General features: G+C 41.9%; 2 protein-coding genes across 2 annotated transcripts; both read left to right on the top strand.

Annotated features, from left to right (window-relative positions):
- Positions 1-4,384: 4,384 nt before the first annotated feature.
- lgi3 (leucine-rich repeat LGI family, member 3) lies at positions 4,385-12,092 on the top strand. Its single transcript, XM_078250208.1, has 9 exons — positions 4,385-5,251; positions 6,108-6,179; positions 6,769-6,840; positions 8,529-8,600; positions 8,795-8,866; positions 9,161-9,330; positions 9,419-9,583; positions 10,139-10,229; positions 10,384-12,092. Exons 1-9 carry the CDS (start codon positions 5,049-5,051, stop codon positions 11,111-11,113), a joined length of 1,647 nt encoding a protein of 548 aa, XP_078106334.1. The 5' UTR covers positions 4,385-5,048; the 3' UTR covers positions 11,114-12,092.
- Positions 12,093-12,376: 284 nt separating this feature from the next.
- chmp7 (charged multivesicular body protein 7) lies at positions 12,377-16,399 on the top strand. Its single transcript, XM_078250207.1, has 10 exons — positions 12,377-13,006; positions 13,115-13,286; positions 13,646-13,831; positions 14,210-14,343; positions 14,623-14,671; positions 14,767-14,886; positions 14,979-15,077; positions 15,182-15,239; positions 15,332-15,565; positions 15,674-16,399. Exons 1-10 carry the CDS (start codon positions 12,744-12,746, stop codon positions 15,727-15,729), a joined length of 1,371 nt encoding a protein of 456 aa, XP_078106333.1. The 5' UTR covers positions 12,377-12,743; the 3' UTR covers positions 15,730-16,399.

Below are 16,399 nucleotides of genomic sequence, written 5' to 3'. Positions count from 1 at the left end.
CTATTAAGCTGCTGACTCTAGCTTCATACCAGTATTTACTGTACAGGCATGCGAGTGGTATACATGTAACTCTCTGCAGAAAAGTAAATAAGCATATTTCCCAACATTTTCAACTCTTCCTTTAAGAGTTGCTGCCAAAGTTGTCATTTAAAATACAAAATAGTTGCTTATGAAGACAAAATGCATGCATTCTTAACTGATTTATTTCACAGCACATTTTCCAAATCAGTATTTAGACTGAACCCTGTGATTTAGTTAAGTATACTTGTATAGAGAGAATTTTGTGGATTAATCTCAGCAGCATTTCAGATTCCTCAGCCTCACACAGGGCATGTTAGGGTTTCCAGCTGCTGTTTCATGCTCCGTTCTCTATGCCATGCAATTATACTGGTTCCCACCGGAGGTTTGGATTGGGTGGAGCTCAGCAAGGAGTAAGCTCAGGCATTAACTGCTCCTTACTGAGCGCAACTTACATGAATCCACAAATACAGTTAGAACAAAAGAAGCTAAGACACACGCAAACACACTGCACCAGAGCACAAAAGAAAATGAACCATAAAAATAGCTGCTGTACAGGAAATGGCATTCCTTAACTGGATAAGGCACAAAGAGACGCCACCCATAATTTTGTAACTGATTCACATGTGAAATCACTCTCTGTAAAAGTGTCTGTTACGTGCAATGAGGCCTCACAGACTTGAGGGATGGACAGATTTCTGTTAAAAAATATTAGATTCTTTGGAAGCCCTTTCACATCAAACTGTGCCAAAGCAAAGAAAACGTCTCACAGATTTCAAATGAAGCCCCTGAAGGACATTGAGCTTTTTCTCTTTCGTCCATCAAGAAAATGCTTTTTACTTAATTGCGTAGCTTATGTCAGAGAACATGACTGAAAGAAAGAAAGAATATTTAAGGGAAAACTAAATCAATTCATTGTTAAATATTGTCTCAATAGTTATCCCCTGCTTTAAAAAACTGCTGCTTTGGATCAGATGTTTAAAACAACATTCTGTTTCCCTGCTGCCTGTCTGGGTTGGGAACAATGTGCTGAGACTTGGGCAGACAGTGTGTTGCAGGGTCTCTTTGCTTGTGACAACAGAGTCCTTGTAAGGGAGGCTGGTAATGACTGGCACAGAGGCTGCAGCCATGCCAGTGGCCATTCAGCCACCCTGAACAGTCACCTGCCCTGGAATGACTTTATTTTGTGATCAACAGTGCCCTCTGGTGGCATGAGCCTGAGTCACAGGGACATGTCTTGTGTCTGTTTACTTATCTGTTGTGTGTGCATGAAAACAAGGCAAGAAAACAGAAATTAATTCTCACACATTATTTTTCTAATGGTATTAAAGTGCTCATATTATGCTCATTTTCAGGTTCATAATTGTATTTAGAGGTTGTACCAGAATAGGTTTATGTGGTTTCATTTTCAGAAAACACCATATTTTTGTCGTACTGCACATTGCTGCAGCTCCTCTTTTCACCCTGTGTGTTGAGCTCTCTGTTTTAGCTACAGAGTGAGTCATCTCACTTCTGTTCCATCTTTGATGGGAGTCGCACATGCGCAGTAAGTACTGCTAGCTTGTCAGTTGCAGAGCATGAGGGAGTGCCATGCTAGCAGCTAGGCGAGCATTATAACGTGTGTTACAAAGTGACGCACGTTCGTCACGGAAGTAAAGGCTGGACTACAATAGAGCTGTTTGGAGCAGTTTGTGAACAGTGTTTTCTGTTGGAGATGGTATGTCCCTTTGGGGTGGACTTTGGGCTTTCTCACTTTGTAAACCTATAATGTGCACAAAAAAATATATAACACAATAAAGGAAAGGGAAAAGCCAAAAAAGCCTTTGGGCCCCACGTGGGTGCGTAACCCCCCAGCCAATAACAGCGCGTGCAGCCTTTTGTCACTCCCAGGTCGTTAAATACCGCCGCTTTGTAATGCCCCTCAGCATTTAATACCGACACACAAGGCACCCTTCAGCATCTGTATTCTACAAAGCATTTGTATTTGATGACAAATGGGTTATTATTACATTGCTGTGTGTCTGTGTGTGTCTTCCAACACACACAGACACACACAGACAGGATGAAGCTGCATTCATAAAAGATCCGGCAATGTGGCACCTTCATGCAGGGTTGTGGGGAGGTGTGTGTGTGTGTGTGTGTGTGTGTGTGTGTGTGTGTGTGTGTGTGTGTGTGTGTGTGTGTGTGTGTTTATTTTTACTTTAGAATGTCACCGCAGTGAAACAATCAGAAAATAAGGTCTAATTCATGACCTTGTTCTTGGTAACGCCGCTCCCTATTTTTATTCACTCTCTAGCTCGCTGGACCACCGCTGCTCTCTCTTTCTCTCTAGCTCATTGAGCCGAGGAGGGGGCGCCATCTTTGAATGCTGTGTTGAAACATATTATACCTTTTAAGGTCCCATAGTATGCTCATTTTCAGGTTCATACATACTATTTTTTGGTTTTTACTAGAACATTTTTACATGCTTTAATGTTAAAACACATTATTTCCATACTGTCTGTCTGAATATACATGTATTTACACTCTGTCTGAAACGCTCAATTTTAGCGCCTGTCTCTTTAAGCCCCCTCCTGAAAAGCTCAGTCTGCTCTGATTGGTCAGAATTTCCGGGTCTTCGGCATCTGTGCCCTTGGCGTCTCTGCACCGCCATTGCAGCCGGGGAATGACTGTAACGGCATTGTAACAGCACTTTCGACCTATAGTATAGTTGTGACATCACAACCGTACGGAAGTCCTGACGGCTCGTTTGAAGGCCCAGTTTCTGAATATGGGCTGTGTGCTTTTCTCTGTGGATTGAGCGTTATGATACTTTCACAGTATTTATATAGCCCCTCACCTGCTTCATAATCAAAACTCTCACTTTTTACAATACAGGACCTTTAAGATTTACACTCACCTAAAGGATTATTAGGAACACCCTACTGATACCGTGTTTGACCCCCTTTCGCCTTCAGAACTGCCTTAATTCTTCGTGGCATTGATTCAACAAAGTGCTGGAAGCATTCTATAGAAATGTTGGCCCATATTGATAGGATAGCATCTTGCAGTTGATGGAGATTTGTGGGATGCACATCCAGGGCACGAAGCTCCCGTTCCACCACATCCCAAAGATGTTCTATTGGGTTTAGATCTGGTGACTGTGGGGACCATTTTAGTACAGTGAACTCATTGTCATGTTCAAGAAACCAATTTGAAATGATTCAAGCTTTGTGACATGGTGCATTATCCTGCTGGAAGTAGCCATCAGAGGATGGGTACATGGTGGTCATAAAAGGATGGACATGGTCAGAACAATGCTCAGGTAGGCTGTGGCATTTAAACAATGCCCAATTGGTACTAAAGGGCCGAAAGTGTGCCAAGAAAACATCCCCCAAACCATTACACCACCACAACCACCACCAGCTTGCCCAGTGGTAACAAGGCATGACGGATCCATGCTTTCATTCTGTTTACGCCAAATTCTGACATTACTATCTGAAAGTCTCAACAGAAATCGAGACTCATCAGACCAGGCAACATTTTTCCAGTCTTCAACTGTCCAATTTTGGTGAACTTGTGCAAATTGTAGTCTCATTTTCCTATTTTTAGTGGAGATGAGTGTTACCCGGTGGGGTCTTCTGCTGGTGTAACCCACCCACCTTAAGGTTGTTCGTGTTGTGGCTTCACAAATGCTTTGCTGTATACCTCAGTTGTAACGAGTGGTTATTTGAGTCAAAGTTGATCTTCTATCAGCTGGAATCAGTCGGCCCATTCTCCTCTGACCTCTAGCATCAACAAGGCATTTTCGCCCAGAGGACTGCCGCATACTGGATATTTTTCCTTTTTCAGACCATTCTTTGTAAACCCTAGAAATGGTTGTGCATGAAAATCCCAGTAACTGAGCAGATTGTGAAATACTCAAACCAGCCCGTCTGGTACCAACAACCATGCTCAAAGTTGCTTAGATCACCTTTCATTCCCATTCTGACATTAAGTTTGGAGTTCAGGAGATTGTCTAGACCTGGACGAAATGCATTGAAACAGCTGCCATGTGATTGGTTGATTATATAATTTCATTAATGAGAAATCTTACAGGTGTTCCTAATAATCCTTTAGGTGAGTGTACATATCACAAGGAGTCAGCCTGTGAAAACAATTATATGTCTTCAATCTAATGGAATTGCAATATTTAATCACTGGAGCATCCCTTTAAGGGTGTTGCTCATCTTCTCTGTCATCTAAAAAGTAGTCTTTAAATTACAAATGCTAATAAACTCCCAGATCTAGCTATTTTTCTGGTACAGCACTCATTTATTCTGTTAAGTCTTTGGCATTCAAATTTGCTTCATCAATAGTGTTTCTTTATTAGTACCATCATGCTTTGAAAAAGTCTCAGCACTGGTTGCTGTTTAAAGCTGCCAGAATACAAACACCCTCCCACGCACACAGCCCCTGACACATAGATGCATGCATACACATTTCCCCCTGCATCCTTGATGCCTTATTTGTCTGCTCTCATGACTGCAGCAGCTCGACACAACTTCACACCTGATAGGAGCTCCACAGAACATGACAGTAAAATCTTCCATCATCCCTGACCCAGCGTCCTCACCCCTCTCTTCCTCTCTGCTGCTGTTGTTCTAAGGTTTTCTGCATGTGCGATAGTAAATAATTCATTGTCAGCTACATGGCTGCCTACAGGTCCTAGTGCGGAGAAATCAGCCTTGCTCGTCATTCTTGCAGTGTGCACTCTGGCAGCGGCTCCTGAGAGAGAGAGAGACCAAGAGAAAGATTGCACAGATCCAAGGAAGCTGCAGAGCACCCACGCCCACCGAGGATACACAGGACTGCCCTTACTCCCCCTCCTCCCTCCATTCCTCTCTCTCCCACCCATCCCCTCTTTCTCATGCTCAACTCTGCGCTCAGCATAATCAGAACTGCTGGGGTTGTAGGCAGGCTGTCCATCGCCTCTGAACAAGCCACTTGCCACTGAGGAGAAACTTCAAGAAGCTCAACCACACCGCTTTTAATTTTCCTCCTGCTGAAGGATGCTGGAGCTCGGACAGAGATGGACGAGGCTGATCTTCTTGTGGCTTCTGTGTCTGTGTCTCTGCCTGCTGAGGGAATCAGATGCCAGGAGAGCCCCCAAGATACCCCGCTGTCCTGCGACCTGCTCTTGCACCAAAGACAGTGCCTTCTGTGTGGATACCAAGGCTATCCCCAAGAGCTTCCCTCCTGGAATTATCTCCCTGTGAGTCCAACTTTTGTGTGTGTGTGTGCTTTTTACAAAAGCATCTTTTCATAACCTGTATGAAGTGTGAGCAATATGCAGGCTGCTACAGATGGCTACATCACTGATGTCACCCTACATTATGTAATCATGCGTGAATCCCTACTTGTCTTTTAATTACCTGAAAGTGAACATAGGTATTGCATTAACAGAGAGATGTTTACCAGACAGCATAAAAATAGCAATGTCCATTTACTGTATCATATGCTGAACTTAGTTTAGGGGACACAGCAGTGAAATCCTGTCGAGCTCCAGGGAGAAAACCCAACAATAGATTTCCTATCTCACTGCAGGAGACCTGCTTCTCCTCTGAGAGATCTAATCTTGAAGAGACTTCAGACATATGCTCAATAAATGGAGCACATGTAATGAAAAGGAAAGCTTAACACTTGATGGGGGAAGGTTGTGTTTTGAGAAGAAGGTTACAGGGTGCCCCCTTTCATGAGATTCAATTCAATTCAATTTTATTCATAGTATCAATTCATAACAAGAGTTATCTCGAGACACTTTACAGATAGAGTAGGTCTAGACCACAGTCTATAATTTACAAAGACCCAACAATTCCAGTAATATTGACATATCGCCAATGGATTGAATATTAAGTCAAGGGAATTCCAGAGCACAGGCTGGTGGAGGTGCCCTCATTTTAGAATAGAAAAGAAGCGAAGAAAGAACTTGTGTGTCCTAGTTTTGAAAAGATTTAGCCCTACTTGATATTTCAACTGCATGTGAGAGAAGAAATAAAAAAACAGTCAATGTTGTGAACAAGACATTTTCCACACATCTGATGATAACTGATGTTTTTTTGTCTGAACAGGACAATGGTGAATGCAGCCTTTACTACGATCCCAGAGGGAGGTTTCTCCCACCTTCACCTACTGCAGTTCCTGTGAGCGTGACTTTTTAAACACAGTAAACTCTTAATTCAGTAGCTCTCTCACTAGTGATTAAAAATACAGTCACAACACGTACACAGTGTCACACGTATGTTTTCACACAGCATTATATCGTAGCACACGCAGACAGCTTTTGTTTTGCAGTGACAATGAAAGTGACTTCAGCTACTAGAAATGAATGGTTATTGAAAGCAGTGGTGACATAGCAGTAAAGTGGCTCTGTATCAGTGTCATTGCCAATCACTGACTCCCTTCAGTTCTGCTCTGCCACACAAAGGGCCGTTTATCTACTCAGATGCAATCATGAGTGTGTGGTCACGTCCGTGTGTGTGTGTGTGTGTGTGTGTGTTTTTGTGCAGGTCTGCTTGTGTTTGTGTAAATTCCAAATTCATCTATGTGTTTACATAAGATCAGCTTTATAAACTGTGAATGTTTTATGTGACAGACTGTATTCACTTCTTTAAAAAACATCTCTAAATTAGCCCAAAGACCAATGAAAATAGATGTTTAGCCCTCTAGCTTCAGTTGAACGTGTACAACATCATCTATTATGACTTGATAATTACTGCCTCCTTTTTGCAGGCTCTTAAACTCCAACACATTCACCATGATTGCTGATGATGCCTTTGCTGGTCTGTCTCACCTGCAGTACCTGTAAGTGTCTCACTTAAAAGTGTGAACTTCAAAGATGAGTTTGGCCAGTCTTTTAACTTGCATTGTTCTGGTGCACCTGTTTTTTTTTTTAAATATTGATCAAATGAATTTATACTACTGTACATGTACTGACAAAAACCTGTTGCTCAGGGACAGTTTTAAAGTGAGACTATGTAACATTTGAAAAAAAGAAGTAGCACATACTTACTATTAAAAATGGGAAGTTAAATTCATAAGCTGTAGGTAGGCCTGTAAAAAGTATTACATACTGTAATTGTAATCGCAATTCTTTCTTTGTTTAACCGCAATTAATTGCTAACATTAGCTAAGGTCCTAAGGGGTATGTATGACTGTTGATGGTAGTTGTCAGATTCATTTTCATTTAAGAAGAAATACAATGTGTTATGATAATAATGAGGCTTGGTTTCGTTATAGGCTGTGTTACTACATTATCTGGGTCACATAACAGTGATATAACCAAAAGATGTATCCTGGGATTCATTCAAAACTTTCATTTGTTTGAAAAACTGAAAGAGACAATTATAATGTTAATCACAATTATTTCTTTGACAATTAATTGTACAGTAACATTTGGAATTGTTACAGCTCTAGCTGTAGACCTTACTTGGTCTGGTAGGACCAGTAGGTAATATCGGCTAATGTTAGCAAAAATTCACATAAATACTGCTGTGTAATGAGTCAGCTTGCTGACTTTGACTCTATATGCTTTACTTCTACTAGTTTGACATCATGCTTTGCATTTAGCACTATGCTGTAATTGTTAAGCAAAAGTTGCTGAAACTTGCTGTAATGCAGAGTTTTTTTGCACTCCTTTCTTTTCTATCATGCATTGTTTATTTTTGTGAATGAGTAATTACAGTAGGTGGGTTTATTTGTTCTGCAAAGTGAATAGAATTAACCTTGAGGCTGCACTTTAAGATTTCAGGATTGGACTCAGTACTCACTGCAGTATGCCAAAAAGAATGCCAGAAGTAAAACTGACAATAAATCCTGCTACGACAGCGAGCACATAGCCTCTGTAGTGTGATAAAGCTGAATATGCCATTCTGTGAATTGATAGGCTTTAGAAAGTAGTTAGCTGATGGCTCTGTGTATGGCCATGCCTCAGGCTGCTTGCTGTGTGGCTTTGGCGGCAGGCCAGCCATCAGGCCTCTCTGCATCACTGCCAATACCGTCGCTACCTGCTGCGAATGCTAATAAAGTCACACTTTTATATCCAGCCACCTCCAAAGAGTCTGCACATGCTGTTTGTCCTCGACTATCAATAGACAAAACGTAGTCCGGACGGGATCGAATGATGCTGACACACAGACCTTTGTAATACTCGCTGCACTCTGTGTCTAGATTTTTATCACATGATTCAAAGGCATGAAATTAGCTTTTACCACGAGTCATTCCGTTTTTTTACTTTTTCTTTGCAGTCATACCACCATTCATTTGTTGTCAACCCAGACTCATTTCTCAAAACAGATAAGCCGTAACCTTTTGATTATAAATCCACTAGATGCAGACTGTGCTATTACTGACATAATTGCGGCTTACAGTCACACTCCTATTGTGCTCTGCGAACAAGCATGACATCCTATAATACTGTGGCTGAATCCCAGAGGTTGTCTTCACTGTGTGACATGTATGTACAGTATGTGAGTGGTTTGTTCTCTCCTCAGGTTCATTGAGAACAATGACATCCAGGCTCTCTCAAAGTATACCCTCAGAGGACTCAAATCCCTGACTCATCTGTAAGTATTTTGTTGAGCTAATAAGATGGGAGAAACCCTGTCTAACATTTGTCACTTTGCACAATAGATTACAATACATTTGAAAACCACAACATTTGAAAAAGACTCCAAAAGAGCAGGGATTTATCTAGCAATTACATACTATACAAGCAAGACATAATAACTGTCTTGTGTTTGTTTGTTTTTTAAATCAGATCTCTCTCAAACAACAACCTGCAGCAGCTGCCAAGAGATCTCTTCAAACATCTAGACATCCTCACAGATTTGTAAGTGTGCCTTCACTAAAATAAAAACAGGGTTTGACAACCTGAGAGCTTTGACCTTAACAATCTGTCGCTACAAAACACTGGTTTGCTGGTGCTCCCTGAGGGTTTTAGTGGACTACCACACTCGTCGGCAGAACTGTCTGGATCGAGTCTGTGGTTTGTATCTCAGTCAAACCATACTGCTGCACAAAAACACTTGTGTCTGTGTTCTTCCTTCCTTCCTGTTAGGTTTGGAAGATTTATGTTTGAGCCATTTGAGATATAAACTGACTCTCTCCCCTATCTGTTACTCAGAGACCTGCGGGGGAACTCTTTCCGCTGCGACTGTAAAATCAAATGGCTGGTGGACTGGATGGAGAAGACCAACACTTCTGTTCCTGCTATCTACTGTGCCAGCCCCTTTGAATTCCAGGGACGCAGAATCCACGACCTCGCACCTCGAGACTTCAACTGCATCAGCGCAGGTTTCACCTTCTCTCTTTCGAACATTTTTGGTGGCGACTTCTTGTTTTGCTTGTAGAAGTATTCTAATTCTGCGTTGTCTTCCCATAGATTTTGCTGTTTATGAAACCTTCCCTTTCCACTCTGTGTCAGTGGAGTCCTTTGAGTTCAATGAGGATCAGTTTGTGGTCTTTGCTCAGCCTGACTCAGGGTTCTGCACCTTGTATGTATGGGATCATGTGGAGATGGTCTTCAGGATGTTTCATAACATTACCTGTAAGTTGCTGGCTATGAAAGCATAAATATTGTACCAATTTATGTTTAAAGATCCCCTATTATACTCCTTTTCAGTGTCATATTCGTACTCTTAGGGTCTATTAGAATAGGTTTATAGCTTTGATGTTCAAAAAACACATTGTGTTTCTCATACAGCCTATTGCTGCAGCTCTTGGCCCGCCTTCTCGAAAAGCCCAGTCTGCTCTGATTGGTTAGCTGGCCCACTCTGTCGTGATTGGTCACCAGACGAGCTGTGTTTGCTCAGGCAGCACCTATGAGCCGCACATATGAAAAACTGGGCTGGCATTCTAAATCATTAATTGAGGAAATTCAAACAGGAATGTGGGCGAGGTGTTTCAGGCAGTTGAGAAAAAGTGCTGTCTGTGGGAGAGAAAGCTCCATTTGGAGTGAAATGTTGTTTTTTTTTGTACTTTATACATATATTACATACACAAAAAACTATATAACACACTTAAAGACACTTAAAAATCCAAAAAAGCATACTAGGGGCTCTTAGTAAAAACTTGTTTATGCTTCTGTGTATGTCTGTTGCAGCCCGCTCTGCTGTGTACTGCAAACCAGTGGTGATAAGCAACAGTCTTTACATGGTTGTTGCTCAACTTTTTGGTGGATCTCATATCTACAAGTAAGGCTTGCAATATAATCTTTGCAAACAGCTAGTGACCTGTTGAATTTCTCATCTAACTCTCGGCAAGAAAGCAAATAAGCATATTTTCCAGAAGTATTATTATTTTGTGGAAAGCTTTAGGAACACTATGCCAACCTTTATGTTATCACAGGTGGGAAGAGGACCCGCAGCGCTTTGTAAAGATCCAAGACATTGACACCACTCGCGTGAGGAAGCCCAACTTCGTGGACACCTTCCAGCTGGATGAAGAGTGGTACTTCGTAGTAGCAGACAGCTCAAAGGCAGGTTCCACCAGCATTTATCGCTGGAACAGCAATGGTTTCTACACCCACCAGTCCCTCCATCCCTGGCACCGGGACACCCATGTGGAGTTCGTTGATGTTGGGGGAAAGCCTCACCTCATCCTCTCCAGCGCCTCTCAGCCGCCCGTGGTTTACCAGTGGAACCGAGGCCAGAAGCAGTTTGCATTCTTCTCCCAAATCACTGAGCTAGCGGATGTGCAGATGGTTAAGCACTTCTGGGTGAGGAAGGTTCTTTACCTTTGCCTCACGCGCTTCATAGGTGACTCCAAGATCCTCCGCTGGGAAGGGCAGCGTTTCGTAGAGATCCAGACTCTTCCGTCGCGGGGCTCCATGGCGGTGTATCCTTTCACAGTGGGCCTCCGTCAGTACCTCATTCTCGGAAGTGATTTCTCCTTCTCCAGAGTATACCTGTGGGATGACCTCACTCAGCGCTTTCAGCCCTTCCAGGAGCTTAACATGAGAGCCCCGCGAGCGTTCAGCTTGGTATCTGTCGACAACAAGGACATGTTGCTGGCTGCCAGCTTCAAAGGCAACACCCTGGCCTACCAGCACCTGGTGGTGGATCTCAGTGCTAAGTAGACACGCTAAAAGAGCGAAAAGGAGGCGTGTCTAAGCATTCATCAACATGTGCCAAATAAATGAAAGACTGCAAAATGTTTAAGCCATGTAACTGAAGGTCTGCTGTTTCACCTGATGTTTTAAGCGAGGCAACTAATTAAATGATTCATCTATTTTTATGCACTGTCCCTTAACATCTAAATGAAATAATGTGATAATACACAGCATCGGTAACATGCCAACATAAGTGTCATGTCATTGCCGCATACTGCTTCTGTTCTGCCAACCATATGTTTAGGCCAATTCTTTTTCAAAAGTACTATACTGTATTGTATACTGCACTTTAATAATGTGAAAAGTATGTGCATGTGCATCGACTGAATTATTCACTGGATGAGACTAGATATTGTAACTGACTATGAAAAACTATGAAAGTTTCGTAAGTTGCACAGTGTAGTCTATTTGTGTAGCATTTTGCATGACACGGTAAGAAATGATATAACTATGTAAAACAAGCAATACTCACCATTTAAATAGCCTACTTTGAAATCCTTGATTATGTTTATCTTTATATATGAGATACCTTCAAATTTGTTTTGGATTTAATGTTCATTCTGCAATAATTGGGATCAGAGAGGCATGAGCAAACTAAGTGAGGGGCCCCAAAATTAACTGAAAATGTGAACCTATTGCTCTTCAGAATTAAAATTTTTAAATATGATTCTTAAACTTTGTTATAGTTCCCAAATCCCCCAACAGTGGGATGTTTTGGGGACGAGGGTAATGAGAGAAATTGGAATTGAAAAATTGGGGGCACTATAGCAATCTTGGTGATTATAACTAATAACCAATTTGAGAAGTGTTATGCAAAAATTGGGGAGCAATAACAAGATCAGATAATGTATATTTAAGTTATAAAAAGTTCTAATAATTTCCTATGTTTCTGTGTATGTACAGTCACAAACTGTATTTAATTGTTGCTGTGGCCATTTGCACATGGAAGGGTGGGTGGCAAGTGGGTATGATTAAATCCAATTTATGGCCCCTTAAAGGTCCTGTGTCCTGTGTTATGTGGTTAGAATTGCTTTTTAAAAACCACAATAACCCCAAAACACAACTACTGTTATATGTTGCAGGGATGCTTATAAAGTGCCCAAATTGTGTGTTCGTAACATAGAGGTTCGTAAGGCGCTTGGTTTGTTGTTCAGGGTGTCTACGCGGGTGGAGTTAGAGCATTTGCTTTTTGAGCAGATATCACCGCTTTTTCGGAGGGTCCTGAACTGTAAAACTCGCGCGACCATATGTTGTTGTTGATATATGAAACGTTAGGTCGTGTTAGCCAAATGTTAATGCATCATGGTGAAGTGAGGGCTTTGCTTTGACAACTGGCAGCGACATGCGAACCACTGCTTAGAATTTTCCCTCGACAGACGATATTGTATCTTACATGACGTTAACGCTACAGTGATATTATTTGTTTCCCGGAAAGAGTGAGAGCAAGTGGTGCTAACCTAACGTAAATAGCTAGCTAGCTCACGTTAACGTTGTCTATGTAGCGTTACGCTAGCTAACGTTAGCGTGGGTTGTCTGTTTAGCATAACAAGCAAGTCGGTAAACAGGTTAAGCTAAAGTTTAGACTTCGGTATTGTAAATGTCTAACGCCACAGAAATGACCTTACCGCCCGAATGGGACGACGACGAGCGGATGAATTTTATGTTCTCGGACTTCAATGAGAACCGAGATGTCAACACGACGGACTGGGACAGTAAGATGGACTTCTGGACGGCTCTGATTCTCAAAGGCTGCAGGGACCGAGGCACTGTGTGTGTCAGTCTGCAGGAGCTGAACAAGACCTTTAGGAGGAAAGAAAAATCACCGCTGGGCTTGGCGACTGTCATCCAGTCCATGGCCAGGTAACGTCTACTGCTATTGTGTCAGCGCTGTCACTACTAACAATTAACGAAATGTCTCTGAGTCAATCTGGTTACTAACGTTACATCGCTCGTATTATAACGTGCCAGATGTGGGAAGATCCAGAGGGAGTCAGAGTTTGCTGCCAATGTGGACTGTGGCTGGCTATCCTGGGGTGTTGGCCTGCTGCTGGTAAAGCCTCTGAAATGGACCTTCTCCACTCTTCTGGGAAGCAGCCAGGTGCATTTGGAGGAGTCTTTTGTTGTCATTGAACTAGTGAAGGTTTGTTTAACTCAGTGTTTTTTTCCTGTTTTTTGCATTTTAAATATACTTATTGCAGTAACGTGCTGTGCATTACATTTATCAGAAGTTCCCATATATTAATCATCCTTCAGTTTTTGCAACAGATGTACAGTACAACACTACACACAAATGAATTCTCTAAATAAAATATAGTATGCATCTGAATAAAACTGAATCATGCAAACTAGTGTGTGGAGTACTGTACCGCCACGTGTACTTTGATCTAATTTCAACTTGCAACCATGCTGAGTGGTTTCTCTTTCCCTTATCTCTGGTATTTCAGTCAGACAATTAAGGTTATTGCTAGATATAAAGTTCAGTAATGTTTTGTTTTCTAGGAGAAAGCAGCGGAATTACTCAAGATGTACCGGGGCAGTGAATTTGCGAGCCGCTCCATCCTGTCATTTCAAGAGCTGTGTACTCTCTCCTCCGATGTCTGCGCTGATGAGAGCACCCTGTGCATGGCTCTGCTGCAGCTGCAGAGGGACAAGCAAGTGACGGTTTCATTGCACGACGGCGAGAAGGTAAACAAACTTAGCTTATTCAAACTCTCTACCGAGCTGATGTGTGGTGAGCTTCTGGCGTCGCAAGGCTGCCGTGCATCACCCAGGTGGGTGCTACACACTGGTGGTGGTAGAGAGTAGTCCCCGTTTAACGTATAGCATTTTGGTAAAACCCTCACAAAATCCACTTCTGCTTATTATGGTGTAGAACTTACTGACGTAAGTGATCGAAGTAAGGTGATCGGAGTGACTGCCGAGCCCCGATCAGTTAAAAATGCCGGTATCGGCTCTGATCCGATCAGGACATCCCTATCTTTCAGCATGTTCAGAGATAGTTTGTCCTATGAATGCTTGTGTAATGTTTTATGTTTCAACTGTCTTCATGTGTCTTCTTTACAGATTGTCAAGTTTTGTCAGGCTGGGCAAGCTCAAGTTTCCCTCGTCAGCGATGTGGATATGGGGATTTACCAGCTTCAGCGCAGTGAGAAGCTGCTGGAGGAGCGGGTGGAGAAACTTGGCCTTGAGGCTGACAAGTACATCAACTCATAATATGAACTTAAATTAGACATAGAATTAGTAATGATTGATGACAAAGAAGATAGTACTGTTATTTTAGACAATTACATGTACGTATGTGATTTTCAACTTGCTCCCGTTGTAAAATAACTAGTACTATGTGTGCAACTCGATGTTTCAGCCATCTTTTTTTACAGGTATTGGACTAATAGTGAGAACGACTGCATTGCTTTTTAATAGTTCTGAAAGTCAGAGTTTCTTGTGATTATTACAAGCTTTGCATTGTCTAATTGCAGGTGCAGAGAGGAAGCAAGGGTTCTGCTCCGGGAAGGGAAGAAATCACAGGTACTTGTACATTTAACTGAAAAAAATATATATTTTATTGTGCACGACCAAATGTCCTAGCACTGGGTTGATAATATTCACTGTCTAACCCACAGGCACTGAGGTGTTTAAGAGGCCGCAAAAGGGTAGAAAAGAGAGCTGACGGCTTGTTTGCCAAACTGGAGTCCATCAGAGGAATCCTGGACAGAATTGCCCAGTCACAGACTGATAAGACGGTGAGAGGCAGAATGAACATCAACACTCTTTCTTTGTGTAGTTAGCAGAGTTTGTTGCCAGTATTGTTCGTGTGTGCTGAACATGTTTGTAGGTTATTCAAGCCTATCAGGCCGGGGTGTCAGCCCTGAGACTCTCTCTTAAGGATGTGACTGTGGAACGTGCCGAGAGCCTCGTGGATCAAATCCAGGAGGTACAGTAGCTGTTTATTGAAAGACAATTCATTGTATGTTTTAGTCCTTCGACTGAATCTTACATTTAAACATCTTAATGTATCTTTTTATATGATTTAACCAGTTATGTGACACTCAAGACGAGGTCAACCAAACTATATCCAGTGGCGTGAACAGCGCAGGTATGACATACTGTTAGTGCCACGTCTTTGATGCATCGTATATGTGAATATCAAGGAGGTCTAAGTTTGTCATGTTTTTTTTTTTTTTGTAGATGCAGACATAGATGAGTTGGAGGAGGAACTGAAATCTTTGTTGGACGAGTCGAAGCCGGATTCCGTCTCCGGTTTACCTGAAGTTCCAACAAAAGGTCTGCGACCCTCTGGGGAGCCGGGCTTCCCTGGTACTGACCTGCTCAGTTCTCTGCCTGCGGTACCTTACACACACCTGGATATTACCGCTGAGCAGCTGGAGGAAGAATTAAATCAGCTAACGCTTACAGATTCAGGTGGGCATTTTCAGATCTCTCTCGCTCTCGCTCGCTCGCTCGCTCTCTCTCTCTCTCGGACTGTAACATACAAGTTGTGAAGTAACACACAGTCATCACCCTGTCCAGGCTTTCAAAAGGAGAAAAGGACATCGCCTGCCAAGAGATTAGAGTCTGCACAGTGACGGCACAAGCAAAACATGGCAAGTTTGAAGCTCTGCATCCACATATCAAACTGTTAAACACTTTCTGTGAGCCAGAGTTCATACAAGTAAAATAAAGTACTAAGGAACTACATTAGCAATTGCTAAATCATCATATTGTAAGAGTTATAAAATCAATACCAGGATGAAAACAAGGCACTTTCCTTCAATAATGAAAATTTTAAAATGCCTTTACTTTGGAGGCATGCCAAAAAGGATTTTTAAAAATTTGTTTTCTTTTGTAAATTAACATGCTTTTCAACTTGAAAGCTTTTAGACCTTCCCTTTCATCAGGATCGGAAGGATCTCTAGGCAAAAGTGAACATTTTAGCATTTTAAGATATGCTCTGTGGTATGCCGCCACCAGGAATGCTTTTAATTTTGTGGTATGTTTTGACGAGAGTGTAAACAAGTATATTTGTTGTTTGTAGTGTGTGTTTATTGATGTCCCTCGTTGACAGTCATGTAAAGTGTATTAAGTGGCCTTTTGAGCTGTAAATGTGAAACTGAAAGTAAAGTGAATATTATGCCAAAATGATTTAATCAATACATATATTTAGTCTCACTGCAACTCCCTGAGAGGACTGAGAGGCCTACCTTAAGTGAGTTTAACCAAATATGTTTTCTCAAAATAAAATTTATTTTAATCACT

Source organism: Sander vitreus, chromosome 5 (assembly GCF_031162955.1).
Source record: "Sander vitreus isolate 19-12246 chromosome 5, sanVit1, whole genome shotgun sequence".
Classification (NCBI taxonomy): Eukaryota; Metazoa; Chordata; class Actinopteri; order Perciformes; family Percidae; genus Sander; species Sander vitreus.
Note: the sequence above shows the minus strand (reverse complement) of the source record. Positions and strands in the feature narration are given on the sequence as shown.